The sequence below is a fragment of the Macaca mulatta genome, chromosome 6, assembly GCF_049350105.2.
Source record: "Macaca mulatta isolate MMU2019108-1 chromosome 6, T2T-MMU8v2.0, whole genome shotgun sequence".
In the NCBI taxonomy this organism is placed as follows: domain Eukaryota; kingdom Metazoa; phylum Chordata; class Mammalia; order Primates; family Cercopithecidae; genus Macaca; species Macaca mulatta.
Window position 1 is genome coordinate 84,791,609 of NC_133411.1, and position 25,313 is coordinate 84,816,921.

The window sequence follows — 25,313 nt, forward strand, 5'->3', positions numbered from 1 at the left end:
AGGTGACTTTCCTTTGTGTGGGAATTATCCTTTTTTTTTTTCTTGCAGTTTTTAAGGTGCTCTTTCTTTGTGATATATCTGAGTGTTATTATTTTTTAAATTCGGTTTGTGTTTTAGAGTTTTGAATCTGAGAATTAGTGTCTTCATATTCTGTTTAAACATTGACTGTCACTCATCCTATTTTTTTTCCTCCTCTGGACCTCTTAATTGTATATTAGACCTTCTCAATCATCATGTCTTGTAATTTCTCATATTTTCCATTTTTTAGGTCTCTGTGCTGTGTCACACAGAAAACTGTAGTTTTCTTTAGATTCACTTCCATTCCTTCATTTTTTCATCTTTGTGTAGTTTGCTGTTCAACTTGTCTATTAAATTTATAATTTAAAAATCATTATTAAAGTTTTCAATTTTAGAAGTTGCATATGTATCATTTAAGAAGCTGTTTGGCCAATTCTGATAGTCTGTTGTTAGTCAAACTTTTATTATCCTCTTATTTCTTTATTAAACACACCTGTTTTATGTCTGATACTTCAAATATATTCAGTTCTTATTTTGTAATTTGCTATTTCTGTGGACCCTTGTGGCTTGTTTCCTCACACATTTAAATCATAAGCCAAAGTTACTTGGAACTTTATCTGTGTTAATTTCTTGAAGCCTGGTGTATTAGTCAGTTCTCACGCTGCTAATAAAGACATACTTTATTTAATAAAGTAATTTATAAAGAAAAAGAAGTTTAATGGACTTGCAGTTCCACATGGCTGAGGAGGCCTCACAATCATGGTGGGAGGTGAAGGACAAGCAAAGGCACGTGTTACGTGGCAGGCAGGCAAGAGAGCATATGTAGGAGAACTCCCCTTTATAAAACCATCAGATATCATGAGATTTTTTCACTGTCATGAGAACAGCATAGGAAAGACCCACTCCCATGATTCAGTTACCTCCCACCAGGCCCCTCCCATGACACGTGGGAATTATGGGAGCTACAATTGAAGATGAGATTTGGGTGCAGACACAGCCAAACCCGTATCACGTAGTTTTAATGTTTGTTCCTCTACTTTTGCCAAATGCCTGAGTCCATTACCAGCCTGAGATCCTTTTCAATGAAAATTGGAGGTTGGATTATCTTGTCTATGTGCATAGTAGAATTCTGACCTGAGATCTGCAAGTTGGTAGGTTTTTGTTTTTTGTTTTGTTTTTTTTTTTGAGACAGGATCTTGCTCTGTTGCCCAGGCTGGAGTGTAGTGGCGTGATCTTGGCTCATTGCAACCTCTGCCTTCTGGGCTCAAGCTGTCCTCCTGCCTCAGCCTCCTAAGTAGCTGGGACTCCAGGCATGTGCCACCACACTTGGTAAATTTTTAAATTTTTGTGTAGAGCTGAGGTCTCACTATATTGCCCAGGCTGGTCTCAATCTCCTGGCCTCGAGTGACCCTCCCACCTCAGCCTCCCAAAGTGCTGAGATTACAGGTGTGAACCACCATGCCTGGCCATTGGTAGGTTTATGACTAGGAATTCTCAGGGAAGATTTCCCTTTTTTCCCTCTTCTACATCCAGAACTAAGGACAAGACATGGAGGTATTCCCATCATTTTTTTTTTTTTCTGTGAAACTGCCCTTTTCTTATTCATCCACTGAAACTGTCATTTTTTAGAGACTCCTGGCTTTATGCAGGGATCCTGTCCATCACTTACCATCCTTGTACCAGCTCCAAAGCTTTGCCGCTAGTTTACTAGTACAGATGGATCACTAGTAATTTGGTGAATGGTTTGGTATCAAGGCTCTTCTTTCTTTGGATTTAGTAGTTCCTGCTTTCTTGCCTCCCAGGATTTCTTGTTGCATTAGCTGTGTATTTACAATATTATTTAAATAAAATTTGGTCCAATATTTTAGGTATTATATACTAGAAGGGGATCTCTACATATGGATGATCTGCTGTATTTTAAGAAATGATAGTCGTGAGTGGCTTGTTTTATATAGATAGATAGATAGAGACAGAGACACATATAGACACACACACACACACACACACACACACACACACACACGCATGCATAGATGCTCATCTGTGCCAAAGTGAAAAGTTGGAAATGAACTAAGAACCGTCATCACAATAGGTATTTAGTAGTGATGAAAAGAGGTCGTCCTCCAGAATTCTACTTGGCTTGAGTTGGCTACTCCAGTATGTTGTGGGTAAAGAAAATACTGGGTCTTTAACATCTACAGATGTGAAGAAATTATCAGGATAATAGCTATTAGATTTATATCAGTGCTATTAGAGATTTGTGGCTCTCCAACATTTCTCATCATTGCTTTACCACAAGCAACTATGGCCTTAAGTATATCACATTACTAGCTCTAACCCTACCTTCATCCTTATCTACTAGTTTATTATACTTAATACTTCCTTTGTTATTTAAAGTAATACAGCATTTATAGCAAGATTTCAGCTGGGTGCATTCTTGGGTAATTTATTCTGTGTTTTTCCGGAAATATGCTGCTGCCAGGCTAACTTTGCCAGGCATTTTATTAATATTCGGTCATTGTTTTATTGTTGCTGCTTATTACACCAAGAAGACAGGACTTTAGGGCCATGCTTTTCTTTTTTTTGCTAGGGGAAGATCTTTATTATTGATCAAGATAGGAATTCTAAATGCCATGTGAATTTGGGACAATATATGTAAGAATTATTATCTCACTTAAGGTGCCAGGAGCTCTTTTTCTTTTCCTTTTTTTTTTTCAACTTTTTAAGTTCTGGGGTACATGTGCAGGATGTGCAGGTTTGTTACATAGGCAAACGTGTGCCATAGTGATTTGTTACACAGATCAACCCATCACCTAAGTATTAAACCCAGCATCCACTAACTGTTTATCCTGATACTCTCCCTTTGCACCCCCCCATCCCCATCCCCATCTCCGGACAGGCCCCAGTGTGTGTTGTTCCCCACCATGTATCCATGTGTTCTCAATGTTCAGCTCCCACTTATGAGTGAGAACATGCGGTGTTTGGTTTTCTGTTCCTGCATTAGTTTGCTGAGGATGCTGGCTTCCAGCTCCATCCATGTCCCTGCTAAGGATATGATCACATTCCTTTTTATGGCTGCATGGTATTCCATGGTGTATATGTACCACATTTTCTTTATCCAGTCTACGATTGATGGGCATTTAGGTTAATTCCATGTCTTTGCTATTGTGAATAGTGCCGCAGTAAACATATGTGTGCATGTGTCTTTGTAGTAGAATGATTTATATTCCTTTAGATATATACACAGTAATGGGATTGCTGTGTCAAATTGTATTTCTGCCTCTAGATCTTTGAGGAATCACCACACTGTCTTCCACAGTGGTTGAACTAATTTAACTCCCACCAGCAGTATTAAAGCGTTCCTTTTTCTCCATAACCTCGCCAGCATCTGTTGTTTTCTTTTTAATAGTCACCGTTCTGACTGGTGTGAGACGGTGTCTCATTGTGGTTTTGATTTGCATTTTTCTAATGACCAGTGATGTTGAGCTTTTTTTCATATGTTGGCCCCATGAATGTCTTCTTTTGAGAAATGTCTGTTCATGTCCTTTGCCTACTTTTTAATGACATTGTTTTTTCTTGTAAATTAGTTTAAGTTCCTTGTAGACTTTTGTCAGATGGAGAGATTGCAAAAATTTTCTCCCATTTTGTAGGTTGTCTGTTCACTCTGCGGATAGTTTCTTTTGCTGTGCAGAAGCTCTTTAGTTTAATTAGATCTCATTTGTCAATTTTTGTTTTTGTTGCAATTGCTTTTGTAGTTTTTGTCATGAAATCTTTGCCCGTGCCTATACCCTGAATGGTATTGCCTAGGTTTTCTTCTACAGTTTTTATAGTTTTGGGTTTTACATTTAAAGGACCATACTTTTCTAATTGGAGAAGTTAGGATTGATTGACTTTAGTTTTTCTGCCCATTAATATGAGATATTGGGCATGGGGGAACAAGCATTTGGAAAAGAGAATTTGTGATTATTTTAGTGACAAAAGATTATAATGGAGATTTTAAAAATACAAGAAAATGCTCTTAATCCCTCTGTGCAGAAATAATCCCTATTAACATTTTGATATATTTTCATCTTATTTTAAAATAGGAAGTTCGTGTTATATTGTATATACAGTTTTGTTTCATAACTTGTTTTTATCACTTGTCTTAGCTTCCTCATTACATATTCTTTTAGAACTTTTAAATAGCTGTAGTGTATACTCTCCTACAGCTGTATCAGTTTAACCATTTCCTCTGTTGTGTTGGACATTTGGGGTTATTTGTAACCCTTTGCTTTTGTAAATAAAGCTGTAGTGAGCATTCTTGGCATATATACATTTGCAGATATCTTGGATTATTTCCATAGGATATTTTAAAAAACCAGATATTCATAGTACATGGGGTATAAATACTTCTGTGGCTCTTGGAACATAATGCCAAACTGTGCTGCAGGATTGCTATATGTACTAGTTTATAATCCCCACTTTTCAGTGTGTGAGAATATCTATTTTACCACATCTTTTTCAAAATGTGGTAATCCTATGATAATCATTTTAAAAATAATTAGGTAAAATATGCATTTCTTTGATTACTAATGAGGTTGAGATTTTTTGTATGTTTATTTTTCTTTTGTATGTTATAAGCTGCCTGTTCAGAGATTTTAAAAATGCAGTTTCTTTTCAGTAACATGTTTATCTGATAATTTTGTATTGATTTGTACCTGGTGAAATATATTAACTAATTGTTGTATATGTTGCTTATTAGATTTTGCCATCTAATCTTGATTATGAATGCTTTATATAATCAAATTTCTAAATTTTTATGTCGTCAAATATATTACCTTTTCATTATGATTTCTCTCCCCTCAACTTTTCTGAATGTTTCGAGTGACTTTTCTTCATGCCAAGATCAGATAATGCCCTATAGTCTATAGAGTGTATTTTAGTGTCTTTATAGTTGTTTTTTGTCTTGTCTTTTTTTTAATATTCAAGTTTTAATCCATTTGGAATTCTGTGGAGATACAGGGATTTTGTTTTTCCTGCCCCAATTTAAATAATTCTCCCAACAGCATTTACTGACAGTTCTTTCTATTTCAACTCACTTGAAATGCTATCTTGATCAATGCTTTAATTTTGATATGCACCACCATTGTATATATTGTGTAAATCCCAATTTTGGTATTGTCAGAGTTTGTTTTTCTGTCTCATGGTTTTGAAATGATATATGATTGTTTTTGCACTTCTTGATTACTAAGGCTGTAACACATCTTTTCACATGTTTATTGACCTCTTTCTATTGCTTGTTCAGATCTTTTGCTAGTTTTTCAGTTAGTTTGTATTTTCATGAATTTGTAACAATTCTTTATATATTCTGGGTAGCAGTTTTCTATTATATGCATTACAACTATTTTTTCCTAGTCTGTGATTTGACTTTTTACTTTTTATAAATTTCAATGTAATTAAATTTGTCAATTTTATATGGTTTGTGTGTTTTCCAGTCTTAATTTGACAGATACTTACTGAGCATCTACTATGTTTCAGGGACTATTTTGGGTACTTGGGATAGGTCGTAAACAAAATACACAATATTTCTAGAGTTCACATTCTAGAAGCTCAAGAAATATTCATAAAAATATTCACATGTATTTTTCCTGAGTGTTTAAGTTTTGCTTTTTCAGTTTTAGATCATTAATCTACCTAGAATTCATTTTTTGTAGGATGTGAAGTACGAGTAACCAGTTATCCAAGTACCGTTTATTGATTAACATATTGTTTCTTCACTGTTTTGTAGTGACACCTCTGTTAGGTATCAAGTTTCTGCATTAGTGTGGGTTTGTTTCTGTGTCTATTTTGTTTATTGGTACATTTCTCTGTCCTTGCATCTGTATTACACTCTTAATTACTATGGTTCTATAATAAGCCTTGATATCATAGGTCTTCATCATTTATTTTTTTTCAAAATTGTTTGACCTGTTTTTAGTTCTTGCCGTTTTTTTTTTGTTTTGTTTTTGTTTTGAGATGGATCTCACTCTGTAGCCCAAGCTGGGGTGCAGTGGTGTAATCTGGGCTCACTGCAACCTCTGCCTCCTAGGCTCAAGCGATTCTCTTGCCTCAGCCTCCCCAGTAGCTGGGACTACAGGTGCACACCACCATGCCTGTCTAATTTCTTGTATTTTAGTAGAGACGAGGTTTCACCATGTTGCCCAGGGTGGTCTCGAACTCCTGAGCTCAGGTGATCTACCCACCCCGGCCTCCCAAAGGGCTGGGATTACAGATGTGAGCCTCTGTGCCCGGTCAGTTCTTGCCTGTTGTATATGCATTTTAAAATCAGCTGAACTACAGTTACATCTTTGGTTATGCATGGCTTCCTTTTCAGGGCTGCTGTTAGCTGTGTCAGAGTGAAATCCTGCTGTATATTGGTTGTGTCTTCTGGTATTAACAGTTCTTAGGATGCTTGAACCTCCTAGTGCGGTTTCTTTCTTTCTTACATTTTTCTTATTCATGACCTCCTCTTTCCCTCCCTCTTCTCTTTCTTTCTTTCCTTTCTTCTTTTCTGTTACTGTTTTTGTTTCTATTGTTCTTTTCATGTTCCCATCCTTGTTTCTTCTTTTTTCTTATGGTCATTCTAAAGAGTACTTTAAAAATATATTTTTATTAAAGTAGTATATTGTGCATGCGTCGAGGGAAGCAAATAATAAAGAAGCGTATAAAACAACAGGTGCAAGTGCCTCTGATATCAGTTGGCTGAGACTTCCCAGATATTTTATGGGGGCATGTATAAATCTGTGTCTATTGAAGAAAAGGTCATATGCAGACTGTTCTGTAGCTTGCCTTATTTTTTTAATTTAATTTTTATTTTATTATTATTATTATTTTTTGAGATGGAGTCTTGCTCTGTCACCCAGGCTGGAGTGCAGTGGTGCGATCTTGGCTCACTGCAACCTCTGCCTCCTGGGTTCAAGTGATTCTCCTGCCTCAGCCTCCTGAGTAGCTGGGACTGCAGGCGCCTGCTGCCACCACGCCTGGCTAATTTTTGTATTTTTAGTAGAGAGGGGATTTTACCATATTGGCCAGGCTGGTCTCAAACTCCTGACCATGCGATCCACCCGCCTCGGCCTCCCAAAGTATTGGGATCACTGCGCCTGGCCAGCTTGCTTTATTTTATTTAGTATTTTAAAAGACATTCTTCTATAGCTAATTTCTTCTCATGGCTGCATTGTATGTATATACAGTAATTTAACCGGTCCCCCATTGATGGACTTGTAGATGTCTACTTCCTGATCTTGCAGCTTTCAGACACTGCTGATCCTCACTGGCATAGTGGAAATTGGGTAATTTATTTTCTCTCTCCTTAGGCCTTCCCTTTCACTCTTTTCAATTTCGTGGGGTTCTATCAAGAACTTTCCTATATGCTCTTCAGAGCACTGGCATGTAGCTTTCTCAAGAGGGAAGAGTTGGCAGTAAACCTTGGTGTAGTTCTTTTGTCTGGTTCTATCTGTATTTTACTGTTAAAAAACCCACAAAAACTCAAAGTTTTTTTTTTTTTTTTTTTTTTTTTTTTTTTTTTTTTTTTGAGATGGAGTCTTGCTCTGTTGCCCAGGCTGGAGTGCAGTGGTGCAATCTTGGCTCACTGGAACCTCCGCCTCCTGGGTTCAAGCCATTCTCCTGTCTCAGCCTCCTGAGTAGCTGGGATTACAGGTGCCGGCCACCCCGCCTGGCTAATTTTTGTATTTTTAGTAGAGATGGGGTTTCACCGTATTGGCCAGGCTGGTCTTGAACTCCTGACTTGAGGTGATGCACCTGCCTTGGCCTCCCAAAGTGCTGGGATTACAGGCGTGGGCCGCCATGCCCAGCCTCTATTACCATATGGTATCCTGGAGGAGAGTGTTTGTTATGTAGTGTTAAAAGTAGCAGCCTGATTGTAGAGTTGAAAAATGAATGAGTTGGAGAAAATGGACATGGAGAATTTAAGCAGCTCTTTGCAACACACTTGACTATGAGAGGGCAGGGAATGAAGAGATGCAGATTTGGGGATTTTTCATTTTATTGGTGTTACACGTTTTGAAAGAAGTTAAAGTTGGGTATCTGTGTTACATAATTTGTCCGTCTCTTAATCCTCCTAGCCTCCACCAGGCAGTGTGAAGATGCCTAATGTACCCAATACACAACCAGCAATAATGAAACCAACAGAGGAACATCCAGCTTATACACAGATTGCAAAGGTTAGTTCATGTTAGTTGTATGAATTCGTATTGGCAGTTATAATATCAATAACATTTACTTTCAGAGCAAAATAATTCTTTATATGGTTACATTTCTGTTGCTTAATTTTTAACTCACTTTCAAGTCTGAATTTGCTGTCTTGTCACCCTGCAAATATTCGTTCCTCTTTGTCAGCTTATACCATTTGTTTTATTCTATTATTAGGAATTATTGAATTTGTGTATCATCTTGGTGTATACATTTTTATTGCCTTTGGTCTCACTTTTTAATGCATACTACCATTAAGGTAAAAATGATGGAATAATAGATATTATTGGGAGAGTGTTATAATGCTAAAGTAATAGTGTTAGGAGGTAGAAGATGGCAAAAATCTGAGAAGAAAGATTAATAAGATGCCTGATAACATGTAAGGGCAAATTGAGTTATAAAGAATTTCTTTTGACCTCATTCTCCTATAACATTTAAGATATTAGAACATATTCTTGCATTGGTGGCCTTATATATCATTTAATCTGATTTATAGGAGCCAATTCTTTTTGTTGCCCTTTTTTCTATTGTTGCCCTTTTTTCTATTGTTCATTTTCCTCAACTGTTCCCATTGCCTCTGTTCTTCATTCATTTAGGCATAGAGGTCATCTTAATTTCATTTTCCAGATTACCTAAGGATTCTGGCTACTTTTACTAAGAGAAATTTTCCTGTCCTAATGGACCCAACATTCCCACTGAGGGTTTTCAGAACCCAAATGAACCAAATATCCCTGTAATATTTTCTGTAACTATGATCTTCAGTAAAATTCCTGTACTTTGGAAGTGTGTTTGAATTAGGTTTCTCTCATAATAGAGAAGTAGGAGTTAGCATATAAATGTTAAAGTATTTTATACTTCTGACAGTCTGTTCACATATTGATATTTTTTATTTAGGAACATGCATTGGCCCAAGCTGAGCTTCTTAAGCGCCAGGAAGAACTAGAAAGAAAAGCCGCAGAATTAGATCGTCGGGAACGAGAAATGCAAAACCTCAGTCAACATGGTAGTATCCAAAGAAGTTTGAAATAAAAATAACTTTTAAACACTTTACATTATGTCTATACTAACTCCTAGGTTATTTAGCCTGTGCATAAAACCCTACCCTGTATTCCTGTTCTAACAAGGAGATCAGACACAGCAGATTGCCTCCTTGATACTCTGTAGCCTTCTAATCTTGGCTGATTTGCGTGGTCTTTTGTTGATAGATTAGAACAGTGTTAGCCTCATCACACACAAAATGAATGTGAATATGATAATTTTTGCTTACTCTGAGGCCAGGAGCCTTTGATTCTGCAGTTAGGCCCTCCTTGATTCTATTGAATCTTTGTGAGTACATTTGCATTTACCCTGCATTTGACTCCTACCTGATTTATTCAGGTCAGTTTCAGATTATCTGCCCCAGTCCTCAAAAGTATTTTGTCAAATCACGTTAGAAAAATTGGAAGCCTAAGGTATTCATATGATGCCAAAGAAATAAGTGGTGAATTGTTTGCAGTGAATTCTATTCAGTTTGTGCCTGCCAAAGCACCTCAAAGGAGTCTCTTAGGGAAAGCTAGCAGTCTCTGAGTAAGAAGAGATAAAAGATCTAGATAAGTCACTGTTAGGATGTCTGGGATGAGCTAGATAAGTCATTGTTAGGATGTCTAGCTTTGATGCAATGCAAAGCTAGAACAATAACAATATACAAAACTATTTCTTTTTATCTTAGAATGTGTAAGTCTAGGGCTTTGTGAGAACACATTTATCCTGAGTCATTTTCTTGCTTGCAGCATCAGAGGTAGCATCTATAGAAGGAGAAACTAAAAGTTGAACTGAGACCAATGTTTCTGAAGTACCTGTAACTAAAATCTATCTTATTTCTTCAGTACTGGCAAATACAAACTATTTCTATGAGAGATATGTTAGTAAAGACAGTAACAAAGAGTAGGAAATTAACAGTTAGACTGCAGTATGTTAGCACATTTGAGTACTTTTCCCCTCTTAACTCATACTTAAATCATCAGTACAATCCCATGAGGGGTGGTACAGTTTTTATTCTCATTTTACAGATATGGAAACTAAGGCTTGGAGGGGAGAGTAAGTTGCCCAAGGTGACCTTGCCAGTAAGTGGCTAGCTACTTATGGTTCCAGAGCTTCTCTTCTTTACAAGTATTCAGTGCCGCTTCTCAAATAGTATGAGATTGGTATGATAAATGAACTATAGGAAATTTGAGTAGTATGATAAATGGAACACAGGAAACTCATTGGGGAGAATCAGAAATAGGTTATTGTTCTTTCTACTATAAAAATTACCCTGGTCTGGAAAAAGTATGTAAAATTGAATTTTAAAAAATTTGTGGGATATAACATCTAAAATTGGGAAATGGCCTTAGGTGCTGTTTTTACAACCTCTATTTTCATGTTTTGACTTCTTTAATTTTTTATTTCCCCCACCATTTCTCGTCTTATTTTTTATCTGGTTTCTTTATATAGAGACATTTTTTTTCCCTTTACAGTTTGAATTTGTTTTTCTCTGCGTTTTTAAAGGTTCTATAATTCCTTAGCTTCCTTATCATGACTGTTTCATGTTTTCTTTGTTGTAGGGTTTTCGTACATTTGTCGTTTGGATATTATTTTTTCCCAGATTTTGAATATTCTTAATTTGTTTCTTTGGTATTGGTTTAATCTTGGACTTAACAGAAAACTTGAAAAAATTAGAAGCTGGTCTCTGTCCACATGGGATAGGAATTATAACAGAATTATATTTGAAGATTTAAGATGCTGAGGAGAAAATTGAAGTTTAAAAACTGGATGGCCTTTTCATGCCAGCCAGACTCGGGACTGTGAAATAAATCTGTTTTAGGGCAGAAGCACTGGATATGTGCTTTCTTTTTATTTCTTGTTTTTTCTATACATAAATGGTTCCTGCTGAATGTGATATGACATGACACTGGAAAATTATTTTACTATCTAATGTGCTCTAAGGTGATGATATTCTGAGAAAATTTTTTAAAAATCTAAAGCTTATCTTTCTAGGAATACAGAGATATGGTACTACAGTTTTTCTAAACTTTTATTAAAATAATGGAGTTTTTCTTTATTGTGAAACAAAAAATAAGAATATCACATTTGTTATAATATAAATAACCTTTTCTTTTTTAAAAAAAATTCACAGGTAGAAAAAATAATTGGCCACCTCTTCCTAGCAATTTTCCTGTTGGACCTTGTTTCTATCAGGATTTTTCTGTAGACATTCCTGTAGAATTCCAAAAGACAGTAAAGCTTATGTACTACTTGTGGATGTGTGAGTATACAACAATTTATATCTTTGCTTAGAATTTATATTTTTATTGTCGAAATCCACTTTTTATTTCAAGGATAATATAGCAAACCAGTCTTCTTTTTCTGTAGATAAAGCTTAATAATCACGATTTCAGAGTGAAACATATCATATTTAGGTACTTCAGAATTGTACTATATGTGACAATGTAAGTCCTTGGCTGAGAAAAACCTGTATATTGAGAACTGGCATTCTTTTGAGGAAAATACAACTTCTCTGTCATGTGGGTAAAATTTTGTAAGTTCTTTTTCCTTGAAAGATGTTATCTAGGCATGATTTGCTTGGAAAAAATAATTTATACTAATTTTATGCAGAGGAAAGTCATTTAAAAGAGTTCTGTTAAATATAGGTGTTACAGCTATTTTTAAAAAGGCATAAATTACATAAACTAATTGTTCTTTTTATAGCTTTGAGTACAGTTTACTTTTTGTTTTCATTTGCGATACTTTTATTATTGAAAAAGCTTAATTAATATGGGACATTTTGTTGAACAAAATTAGAATATACATTTGGGGCTCTGATGCACACATCACTTTGAGTATAATAACTCATGGAATACTAAAACAAAATGTCAAGCGGTTAACAGTTTTACTGTGTGTGCACAGACCTCCCACTTACTCTCAGTTTCATTTTTATTCCAAACAGTAGTCTCAGCCTCATTTTGATATCATGTCAGAAGGGGAGGTAGCTATTGAGGGTTCTCACATGCACAACATCTGGGTTAATGGATAATTTGTAGTGTACATTCTTGATGGAGAATTTGTTTTTACTTTATGATTAATGAGACTACCGCCCCTACCTTAATGGATGAGATAATTTTCCTCCAAATCTTTTAGGAGCATTCTTCATGTATGTCAAGTTGTTTTGGAATATGAGAAGTGATTCCTAATGGATAGTCTATTTTTAACTCTTCGTTTTTAGTATTTTTTGAGATATTCTTGATCTAATATCTTTTGCTGAATCCTCAGTGTCAGTAGTATATATTTTTAATATTAAATGATTCCGTGTATTATGTACATGCTGACCAACTCTTATTTAATCAGTATAATATAGGCATTTATATTTTATATATGTTTATTTTTTAAAATGGGCAGAAATTGTCCTAGCATTTTATTTATTTATTTATTTATTTTGAGACAGTCTTGCTCTGTCACCTAGGCTGGAGTGCAATTGCACCATCTTGGCTCACTGCAACCTCTGCCTCCTGGGTTCAGGTGATTCTCGTGCGGAGCTGGGACTACAGGCACATGCCACCATGCCTGGCCAATTTTTGTGTTTTTAGTAGAGATGGGTGTCACCATGTTGCCCAGGCTGGTCTCAAACTCCTGGCCTCAAGCAGCGCGCCCACCTTGGCTTCCCAAAATGCTGGGATTACGGGCATGAGCCACCATATCCAGCCAGCCTAGTATTTTACATGTATGTTCTTTGACCTAGTGAAAAAAATATAAAAATATATTTTTTGAGATGGGGTCTTGCTGTGTTGCCCAGGCTGGACTTGAACTCCTGGCTCAAGGGATACTCCTACTCCAGTCTCCTGAGTAGCTAGAACTAGGAAAATATTTTTTGGTGGAGGAAATGGGTGTTGGAAGAAAATTATACAAGGAATTTAGTAAATAGAGATTAAATGGGAGAGATGGTTAATTTTAACTAAATGATTAATTATCAATGCCGATTGTTTCAGAATAGATCTGTTTTGTCTTAGAAATATATCACCTTCTGAGTGTCACAGAAATAACGTAGTTGACTGTATTTTTCTCCAGCCTTGTTCAGTTGGCATGTCTGTCAACTGTATTCAAAGGGCTTACGATTCTAGTTAGGGTTCTGTTTTGAAGAAGCAGATTCCCTGGAACAAAGTAAGATCTATTACCAGCTTAGTAATGTGCCTACATTTTATAGAATATTGCCTGTTTTAATAAATTATTTTTAGAACATATTAACCTCTTGATTTGGGGGTTGACTAATGCTTTCACACTGTAATAATAATTACAATGAGAGCTAATATTTATTGAGGATTTACTTTGTGTCAGGCACAGTGCTAATCACTTTATATATATTATCTTACTATATTAAATCCTAACCACACCTCGAAGGAAGTACTATATTATTTGGTTTTATAGATAGGAAAACTAAAGCTTAGAGAATTTGAGTAACTTGTTCAACATTACATAAATAAGGAAGGAGGTGTATAGCTTGACTGTAGAGCTCAGAGTCTAGATTTCCAGCTTCTGCCACTTACAAAGAACAAAGAACCAAAATGAAGAGGTAATTTACATTTTAAGCTGAATGTGAAGAAGATATGCTTTCAAAGTTACTTTATTTGAAGCAAATAATTTAAACTATAAATGAACTGAAGCAAATAGAAATATTGTGAAATGAATTTCCACCTCTTTGAGTGTACTCTTGAATTAAAAAGGAAAAATAAAAACAAGCCATCTACATTAAAGACCATTTGGTGAAGATAATATACTGTTATAAAGCTATTTACGTTAGGCATCTATATTGTAATTCAGAACTTACCAAGAAGAATATTATAATGTTGCAAATTTAGATCAACTAATACCAGATTTGAGTGCTTAATGAAGCAAACTGAAATTTTATGTGAAGGAGAGTTGTTCAACTTGTAAATCACATAAACAAAATGGCCCAAAGATTTCTTTAGTGTTCTGCCTACTCTTGGAGTCTACCAGCATTGATTCATCACTCACTCAAATTGGATTGAAATTAGCAGTATAGAAACATATATTTTACATTTACCTTACCTTTCTATATGTTTTTTGAACTCTGCAAAAGTGGACAGATTGTTCAGTAATTAGCCTTGGACATTTTAGTCTTTGTTGGGATATAAGTAAATGATTTATTTATCATGTTTCATAGAAAACATTTAGAAAAACATTTTTATTACACAAAATTAGATTGATATTTTCATCTATACTTGGAAGAATTTTCATGAACTTTAAAGCATAATTATACATATATTTTATCTTTCTTTCAGTGGATTAGGAAATAACCTAATTTGAAAATTAACATTTAGTTAGAATGTTCTTCAGGTCTAAAACTTTTTAAGGCAGCTGGATGCTATTTAATGCTGCCTAGTAATAATTTTCTATTTTATAATCTTTTCAATTCTGTTTTTAAGATCTTAACCACCCTTATTTTGAGGCCAAGGGTTTTGAGTAAATTTATTATGAGCAAACATTCCTGAGAGTTAAAAATTCTAATGGGACTAGAGTAATGAGTGAGAGTGTCTCTTTTGTGATAGAATTGAATGGAATTTTAAAGTTAGAAAAGCTGAAAAATTGAAGCTTACAGAGGTTAAACGATTGGCTTAATCTAAGAGCTTTTTTTTTTTTTTTAAGCTCTAGAGCTTGTTTACCTATCTGGTGGGTTAGGTAAGAGCAAATTTAGGCATCCCAGAATGTGTGTATATCTGTTTTATTAATTTATTTGATTTGTAAAGAAATCTTAAAGTTTGAGATTTAAAAAAACTAGATCCAATACGTTTTCCCAATTGTTAATTGTAATTCAAGAGTTGGCGTATTTTTGTTGATTTGATAATTAACATCTAACATTCTTTTAACTTATGTAAGAATGTACTTACTATAATAAGTTCAGCCTGTGAATAAATTTTTTAAAAATCCTTTGAAACAGTTATTAATTACAGTGGGTCAAAGTAGTTCTTTAGGATCATGGTATAATTAGGTGTTACTCAGATTTTTTTGTTTTTGGTCTGTCAGGGAAAGTAATTATTAACAGCATATGATGAATTTGTCAACATCTATTTGTGTTAACCAAAAGAAAAGCCTGCCACAGTAACTAAAATGCATCATGTAGTGTGGGGGAATGAAGAGGGGACTTAGTAAATTTAATCCTCTACCAAAACGCAAGTTTCTTTTCAGGATTTTACAAATGGACAGCTCTATGAAGATGAATGAATAATCGTTATGCATTGACTATACAGTCACTAGAAATTGCTACTGTATTAGTATTTTTAGTCCAGTTTTTAGTCTGCAGCGCCATTCTGTAAAGATACAGTTTTTCCTCCTAAGTCCTGCGTCTTTTCCTGGCAGGCACTGCGTTTTTTCTTGGGCTTCAGATCAAGAGACATCGTATGTTTCCTTTTTGGGAAGAAGCCCTTAAGGTAGTGTGCCTCTGGTTTAGCTACGTCATTGTGAGGAGGCGAGGGCCAACAGAATTTTTGCCAAACATTACATGTATTAAGACTTGCTTTCCTGTGTATACTCTGTTTTCAAATCAAATACATAAGATATAGCAGTGTTTTGAAAAATATAAATGGAAACATGGGGTAGAAGACATTTGCTCTTAGGAAGTATTTTTTTATTTACAGTTTTTTGTTGGATGAGTTCATAAATTGAATGTAAACATTTCTTTTTCTATTTTGTTTTCTGATTCCACAGTCCATGCAGTAACACTGTTTCTAAATATCTTCGGATGCTTGGCTTGGTTTTGTGTTGATTCTGCAAGAGCGGTTGATTTTGGATTGAGTATCCTGTGGTTCTTGCTTTTTACTCCTTGTTCATTCGTCTGTTGGTACAGACCACTTTATGGAGCTTTCAGGTAAAATGTGTGTACTTTAAAATACACTCTTTAAAACCTGTGAAGTAAATAATTCGTAGTACACGTTAAAGGGAAAATTGACGCATTTTCATTAAAAAATTCTTGTATTGTTGTATAACATACATTCAGGAAAGTTCAATATAGCATGCCTGTGTATTTATTGGATTTTGTAAGTCATAAAATTCCATTTTTTTCTGCCATTTGACAAAAAGACCAAACATGAAAATTGATGGAAAAATAAGAACGGTCTTAGAAGTCAGTATTTGTAAAATATTCTCTTCCATATGTTATACTTTAAGGAAAATTTTGCTCTTTGCCCACCCCACCCCCACCTTCAAAATCCCAATTGGTGCTTACAGTTTTAATTTTTAAATTAACCTAGGAAAGGTAAATATACATGCAATATTTAAAACGAGCCATTTGTACCTAACAAATTGGATTATTTTCTTTATAGATTCATTTTAGGTTTTTTCAAAGGCAGCAACATTTCGAAGACCATTTATGCTACTAGGTTAAGTATGATGCTTTACATAGTATATTTTAATCAGTGGTTAGGGTTAACATTTCCTAAGTGCATGTTCTATGGGATATTAATAGGTGCTGGGAAAAAAAAGAGCTCATAATTAAGCTTAGTAAATTTGGAAACAGCTGGATAATATGGTTAAGCAAGTGTCTTCATTTCAGGATTTCTTACACTCTTTAAGTACCTAGTATGATTTGTGCTTTGTGACTTGACCATGCAACCATTATTTGTTGAACTCTTGCTTTAAGAAGTATTGGGAAATACTAATGGAAATGATAGTCCTATAAGGGTTCATATATTTAATAGTTTTTTAACTCATTTTTATTTGAGTAAACTCATTTGTGAATAACAAACCCTTTCAACTCTCATGAATAAGGAGTAACATTACTAGGATATATGCTTGTGTTGTTTAAAGATACATTAGGGAAATTAGAGGGCCACATTTAAGTGTTCAATATATTTTTCCATTGCAACCTAAAATCTCTTTAGTTAACTAGAATGTGTAACACACACACACACACACACACACACACACACACACACACACACACACACACACACACACACGCAGTTAGAAACCCAGATCTGTAAACAGATGGGGGAAAACCAGAAGAGAACAGGAGATGGGAGAACATTAGGGAATTTGGAGAGAAAAGGTGTCAGACAATGAAGAAGTAAATTATTACTTAGATATGGCATAAAGAGAAGAAATGATGAGAGGAGGAGTGAAGGGAAGAAATGGGAGAAGGGAAAGGAGAAAAGAACCTTTGGATACATTAAAATATGGGAGATTGGTTGCCAAGGAACAGAAAGAGCTTCTCCTGTAGACATGGGTTGCAGAGGAATGAAAGGGACGTATTTACTCCTTGCATGATCTGAGTTATTGCTGTTATTTTCTTCATTATCTAAGCGTGGCTCACAAGGCTTTTTCTATTTATTTTTGACGTCTAACCTCTGCCTAATGACCTCCATCACATTACCAATATGTTACCGATCTGTGATGATGCTGGCTGGTAGGAGTGAGGATATCTTTATGAAACTTTTTTTAAAAAGTGACCTGAGACTAGGGAATTTGGATTTTAAACCTTCTGTGATTTATGTAGCCAAAATAAATGACTAAAAGCCAACTTTCTGCCTTTTATTTCCTGAAGTCACTTGGTATTTTTTGTTTTCCCCCATTTTGGCCGTTGAAATAAAAATACTCGATTGAACATTTTTACTTCTGGCATTATTGATCCCTAGGCTGAGTTCTTGTTGCATCTCAGTCTTTTAGAGTATATAAATATATATTAATAATCTGGTTTTCACTGTGCAGAGTAGAACTGAGAGGAATACTTTTTTTTTTTTTTTTTTTGAGACGGAGTTTCGCTCTTGTTGCCCAGGCTGGAGTGCAGTGGCTTGACCTCGGCTCACTGCAACCTTTGCCTCCTGGGTTCAAGCAGTTCTCCTGCCTCAGCCTCCCAGGTAGCTGGGATTACAGGCGTGCACCACCATGCCTGGCTAATTTTGTAATTTTAGTAGAGTCGGGGTTTAACCTTTTTGGTCAGGCTGGTCTTGAACTCCTGACCTCAGGTGATCCGCCCACCTCGGCCTCCACCCACATCAGCCCCTGCAAAGTGCTGGGATTACCGACATGAGCCACTGTGCCCAACCCCGAGCGGAATACTTTTTGTGGGGAAAGATGAATTAAAGTATTTATAATCATTAATATACCTTCCTGTTATGTATCTCTGGCATTTCCTTATATCGATATATTTACAGGACTTTGTTCTCCATAAAGTAATCTCATTGTAAAAATCTGAAGGAAAATTATATAGTGAAATTTCAAATGTATGTGTTTTTTAAAGTTAAGTTTATTAGGTATCAGGACATGAAGTTGTCATTTTGTTATTTATGTAGTTTACAAAATTGTAACTTGGGGCTGGGTGTGGTGGCTCATGTCTGTAATCCCAGCACTTTGGGAGGCAGAGGCTGGCGGATCACATGAGGTCAGGCGTTCGAGACCAGCCTGGCCAACATGGCGAAACCCCATCTCTACTAAAAATACAAAAAATTAGCTGAGTGTGATGGCATGTGCCTGTAATCCCAGCTTGAGGCAGGAGAATCCCAGGGAGGCAGAGGTTGCAGTGAGCCAAGATCATGCCACTGCACTCCAGCCTGGGCGACAGAATGAGATACTGTCTCAAAAAAAAAAAAAAAAAAAAGAAAACAAAAAAAAAAAACCCCAACTTGGTCCTGAATTTTGTACTTCCACAAATCACTAGTCTTTGTGCAAATACATCAAAATACTAGGTAATTATTAACAAGGCAGCATTATTGTTGAATGTTGTTGAGTAACTATTAGAAACAGACTGAGAATGAATATTTGCATAGTGCTTGGTGATCCTGGCTTCCCCACTTAAAAAGCTGTGTGGTTCTGAGCACATGCAGTAAAACTCAGAGCCTCAGTTTGTTAGGTTTAAATGAGGGATGTTTGTAGAGTTGAAAGGAGGATTAGAGATAATGTATGCAAGTTTTGCATTATAGATGGTGAATAAATGGTAGTTGTAATTAATTTTTAACTTTTTTTGGACCCTCTTAGATTTTATCATTTACATTTTATGATCTATAAGTGAACTGTGATTTGTTATAGATTATATTTTATAGAGCCATTATTTGTAGCTTTGAAGACAATTTTCAAAATAGTACTTTCTCCCACTTTTTAATTATGATATATTTAACGCATACCAAAGAATACTTGAAACACAAGTTAAAAGGCATAATAATGAGTCATCTACGAACTGTGAGCCCACTGGTCAATTTAAAGAAATGAAACATTATCAATACTGCTGAAGCACTGGTATGTTTCCATTTCCCTGCTCCATAGGTAGTCATTAGGTTGAATTTTGATAATCTTTGTCATTCTCTAGCTATAATTTTAGTTTTATCATATGTGTTTGGACCCCCAAACCTTTTTTTAGCTTGTAGAGAATATTTTTAAAAGTATTTTAATATTTATAAAAGTGATACATCTTTGTATACAGGTTATTTTATATACAGTTTTAAGTAACTGTACAAAGATTTTTTTGGTAAAATAATGACCCCATTTTAATCATTTTCTACCAACAGTTCTTGCCCCTGACTTATGTGGGCATTTACCTTTATATTGTAAATAATGATCATATACTGCCATTCCTTGGTTTTGTTTAAGTAGCCTTATTAGGATATATTGTACATACTATAAAATTCATCCACTCTTATGGAAAAATTAAATGATTTCTTTTTTCTTTTTTTTTTTTTTTTTAACTTTAAGTTCTGGGATACATGTGCAGAACGTGCAGGTCTGTTACGTAGGTGTACATGTGCCATGGTGGTTTGCTGCACCTGTCAACCCATCATTTAGGTTTTAAGCCCCATGCACATTAGGTATTTGTCCTAATGCTCTCCCTCCCCTTGCCCCCCACCCCCTGACAGGCCCTAGTTTGTGATGTTCACCTCCCTGTGTCCATGTCTTCTCATTGTTCAACTCCCATTTACGAGTGAGAACATGAGGTGTTTGGTTTTTTGTTCCTGTGTTAGTCTGCTGAGAATGATGACTTCCAGCTTCATCCATGTCCCTGCGAAGGACATGAACTCATTTCTTTTTTACGGCTGCGTAGTATTCCATGGTATATATGTGCTACATTTTCTTTATCCAGTCTATCATTGATGGGCATTTGGGTTGGTTCCAAGTTTTTGCTGTTGTGAATAGTGCTGCAGTAAACATATGTTTGTATTTGTCTTTATGGCAGAATGATTTATATTCCTTTGGTTATATACCCAGTAATAGAATTGCTGGTCAAATGGTATTTCTCGTTCTAGATCCTTCAGGAATCACCACACTGTCTTCCACAATGGTTGAATTAATTTACACTCCCACCAACAGTGTTAAAGCGTTCCTATTTCTCCATAGCCTTGCCAGCATCTGTTGTTTCCTGACTTTTTAATAATTACCATTTTAACTGGCATGAGATAGATAGTATCTCATTGTGGTTTTAATTTGCATTTCTCTAATGACCAGTGATGATGGCTTTTTTTCATGTTGGCTGCATAAATTTATTTTGAGAAGTGTCTATTCATATCCTTCACCCAATTCAGTGATTTTTAAGTACATTAATCGAGTTGCACAGTCATTACTACAATCAGTTTTAGAACTTTTCCATCTTTCCCAAAATTTTCCTGGATTCATTTGCACACAATTCTCATTCCTTCCCCCTAGCTCCAGGAAACCACTGATCTGTTGCCTGTGTCTAAAAATTTCTCTTTTCTGAGCATTTCATGTAAATGGAATCATAGAACAGTCTTGCTGTTTTCTTTTACTTAATGTTTTTGAGGTTTATTTGGGCTGCAAAATGTGTTAGTAATTCATTTATTTTTAATTGTTAGTTTTCCATTGTATTGCTACATTACATTTTATTTATGCATTCACCAGTTAATGGACATTTGGGTTTTTTCAACTTTTGGGTTTTTGGATAATACCATGAATATGCATGTGTCTTAGTTCATTTATGTTGCTCCAAAGGAACACCTGAGGCTGGGTAATTTAGAGATTTGCTTGGCTTATGGTTCTGCAGAGTGTACAAGAACCATGGCCCCAGCATTTGCTTCTAGTGAGGCCCTCAGATTGTTTCTCCTTGTGGTAGAAAGCAAACGGGAGCAGATGTGAGCAGAGATCACATGGCGAGAAAGAAGAACCCAGTTGGGGGAGAGGTGCCAGCCTCTTTTTAATAGCCAGCTCTTTTGGAAACTAGTAGAGAACTTAATCCTTATCGTGAGGACTGCACCAGGCCGTTCATGAGGGATCTACCCTCATAACACAAACACCTCCTGCTAGGCCCCACTTCCAACATTGGGGATCAGATTTCAGTGTGAGGTTTGGGGGGTCAAATATCCAAGCTGTAACAGCATGTACAAGTCTGTCTATGGTCAGATATTCATTTCTCTTGATTATATTTTTAAGAGTTACCATAACAATATTCCTAGAAGTAGCCTTACTGGGATGAAACTTTTTTTTTTTTAAACATGTCTAAATTTTTAAGAAACTGCCAAGCTGTTTTCTAAAGTGGCTGTGCCATTTCACATTCCCATCAGCATTTCTAAAGTGGCTGTGCCATTTCACATTCCCATCAACAATGTCTGAAGGTTCTAGTTTCTCTGTATCCTCACTAACACTCATCTTTTGTCTTTTGATTATTGCCATTTTAGTGGGTATGTAGTAGTAGTATCTTATTGTGGCTTTAATTTGCATTTCCCTAGTTACTGATGAAGTTTGAGCACCTTTTTATTTGCTTATTAGACACATGTGTCTTTTTTGGTGAAATGTTTGTTCAAGTTATCTATTTTAAAAATTTGGTTGTTGACTTCTTACTACTAAGTTTATTTTTAAAATATATTTTGTTGTAAGAGTTCTGTATTGGAGATAGAAGTTGTTTTGTTTTCTTGCTTAACAATTTGCAGATATATTATCCCAGTGTGTGGCTTCTTAGTGGTGCCTTAAGCACAAAAACATTCAATTTTAAGGGTCTGATATATTAATTTTTTTGGTCTTGTCCTGTTACTATCATGTCTAAGATCCTTTTGCATAACCCATGGCCATAAAGATTTTCTCTTATATTTTCTTCTAGATGTTTGTGGTTTATCTCTTGTGTTTAGGTGTGTAATACATTTTGAATTAATGTTTGTTTATTGTATATGATTATTGATCTTTATTTTGTGTGAAGGTCTAAATGCATCTTTTTGCTATGGGTATCCAAATATTCCTCCACTATTTGTTAAAAAGACTATATTTTGTAAATTATCTTTTTGTACTTTTGTTGAAAAATCACTTGGCCATATATGGATAGGTCTATTTTTATACTTTTCCCATTGAATTCTTTGGACACTTTTCTTGCAAAGCTATTGACCAGTGATGTAGAATTTATTTTTGGACTCAATTCTGATATGTTGAACTATATACCTGTCTTTATACCAATATGCCTTTCTTGACTAATGTTGCTTTATAATGAATCAGTCTTTTGACTGTCTTCTTTTTCAGAATTGTTTTGGCTATTCAGAGTCCTTTGCATTTTATTTAGATTTTGGACTCAGCCTGTTTCTACAAAAAATAAAAAATTAAAATAAAACCCTGCTGTGATTTTGATAAGGATTGCGTTAACATTGTAAGCCTGTTTGGGGAGAATAACAGCATTGATTTTGTGAATATGGATTTTTCTCCATTTATTTAGATTTTTATAATTTCTCTCAGCCATGTTCTTCAGTTTTAATTGCACAAATCTTACACTTCTGTTATTAAATTTGTTACTCAGTATTTTATCCTTTTTATGTTATTTTAGGTGGAATTATTTTAATTTCCTCTTTGGATTGTTTGTTGCTCGTAGTTAGAAATAAAGTTGTCTTTCATATATTGATCTTGTATCATTCTACCTTGGTAACCTCCTTCACTAATTCTAGTAGCTTGTGTGTGTACACGTGCTGGTGCACATGCATGCTCAGGTTCCTTGGGATTCCATATACATTATGACAATGTCTTCTGCAAATAAAAATGTTTGCTTGTTCCTTCCAAAGTAGTTATCTTTAAACAATCCACCTTCATTTTTCCTCCTTTTGCTTTATTAAACTGGCTACAGCTTCTAGGATAGTGAGAATAGAAGTACAAAGAGTAACATCCATGCCTTATTCCCAATTTTAAGAGAAAGCATTCACCATTAAGGATGATATTGACTGTAGGGTTTTTTTTGTAGATACCCTTTGTTGATCTGAGGAACTTCTCTTCTGTTTCCAGTTTGTTGAGAGGTTTTTTTTTTTTTTTTTTAAATCATGAATAGTGTTGGATTTTTCCAGATGCTTTTCTGTTGCCATGATCTCTGGAGATAATCATGTGATCTTTGTCCTCTTACTCTGTTAATATGGTGAGTTACATTGATTGACTTTTGTAAACCAACCCTGCATTTCTGGCATACTTTCCACTTGGTCATTTTGAGTTCCTTCTGGGAGTTGCAGTGAGGGTGCCAATTTTTATGATTTGCCCTACCTTGGTTGAAATACGTTGCCGAGAGAGTTGTGGGGAATGAGAGCAGTTCTAATCAAGAATGCCACAGACTCATGCTGTTCTTACCAGAGTTCAGTAGTTTCCATGAATAGATGTTTCTCAGTTTGTTATGTTGTGTGCCTTTGGTCAGAATACTGAAATGGTTGTTTGAGTTTGATCCATATTTATGGTATTTTGAGAAGCGGATTTGTTGACTTCCTCATTCTGTCATGCTGGAAGTGAATTTCCATTTCTTGATTTTTAAGTTTTAGTTGTCTTCTACTCATTTGCTGCTATGGAGAATAAAGCTTCAGCTTTTCTAAAGCTTGTGTTGTCCCTTTTCCCCAACACACATACTTCCTTTCTCCCCACAGTCCTTCTGTTACATGTAACAGTGATTTTAGGTTAGACTAGTATTTGGAGTTCTTTATTTATTACTGTGTAAATAGTATTTACAGCTACACTTTCTAGTATATTGTGATTATTTTTTTTTGTACAGTTGTATTGCTACAGTAGATAATTGCCTTATTTACTCTGTTGCTTCATTTTACACACATACACACTCCTTCCTTCCCTTCTGATTCTTTCCATATTTTCTGGCAAAATTGAAAAACTTTGGTTCATCCTTTCTGTTTATATAACCAGAAAAAGAGATTTTTTTTTCCCCAAAGCAAAATCTCAAACTCTTCATGAGGAAAGGTAATATTCTTTCTATAACTACCAGAAGAAGCTAGTGCTTATCAGATTCTCTTACATGTACATATAATATATACTGCTTTAGAGTCTACAAATCATGTTCAGTACTTTGTATTATTTAATCTTTACGGTCTTTTGGGCAAATTATTAGGAACTGAGGTTTTAACCCAGATCTTCAGACTAGAAGCTTAGGATGTTATGTTCTTTTCTACTTTATTATATTTACATTATCATTTAGTTTGCAGTGAATCCAGGTACATCAGTGATTTCCACACAATAAGTTAACTTACTCTGGAATATTTACTAACAGTGTTTGTTTCTTGACTAGCTCTGTAACCAATGTAGTTAGTATTTGTTATAAAGTTCTCTGCCCACTGAGTGTTGAGAATGTGGAGAAGATAAATAGCTTGTTAACTTTGTATGCAGCTTATTTCCTAATACTTTTTCTAAGGACTCTTGGGGCCTTCCTTTCAGAGAGCTTAAGTTCCTCCCTTTTCTAACAGCATACCGTGTGAAGCAGATTTCTTCATTTTCAACCAGAACAACGTATTGTATAACAGATTGAGTGCAGATACAGATTTAAGAAACCATATAGATATAACGTTGCTAGAAATTTTAAAACTCTGAAATTAACACTCCTGCATGCACTTGAAAGAATATATAACCTGCCATTATTGGGTAAAATGTTCTAAAATGCTTCAAAATGTTCAAAATGTTTTTGTACTTTTTTTTTTTTTTTTTTTACCATTTTGTAAAATGTTCAAAATGCTTTTGCAGACCGAACTATAGGTTGCCAACCAAAAAATCTATTTTATATATGAAGTTGACGTCTATATATTAAGTTGACAGTCTCTTTTAATTAATGTGCTTATGCCATTTATATTTAATATAATTACTGATCTCCTTGGATT

At 35.1% G+C, this 25,313-nt stretch overlaps 1 protein-coding gene across 3 annotated transcripts in view; it reads left to right on the plus strand.

The window, feature by feature from the left end:
- SCAMP1 (secretory carrier membrane protein 1) overlaps positions 1 to 25,313 on the plus strand; it is a 119,539-nt gene that overhangs the window by 46,112 nt on the left and 48,114 nt on the right. For all 3 annotated transcript variants that reach the window (XM_078004923.1, XM_002804439.4, XM_015140319.3), the window contains 4 exons: positions 8,118 to 8,216; positions 9,139 to 9,247; positions 11,399 to 11,527; positions 15,979 to 16,138. In XM_078004923.1, coding sequence (XP_077861049.1) covers positions 8,139 to 8,216; positions 9,139 to 9,247; positions 11,399 to 11,527; positions 15,979 to 16,138 — 476 coding nt within the window. In that variant the 5' untranslated portion in view covers positions 8,118 to 8,138. The remainder of the gene's footprint in view (positions 1 to 8,117; positions 8,217 to 9,138; positions 9,248 to 11,398; positions 11,528 to 15,978; positions 16,139 to 25,313) is intronic.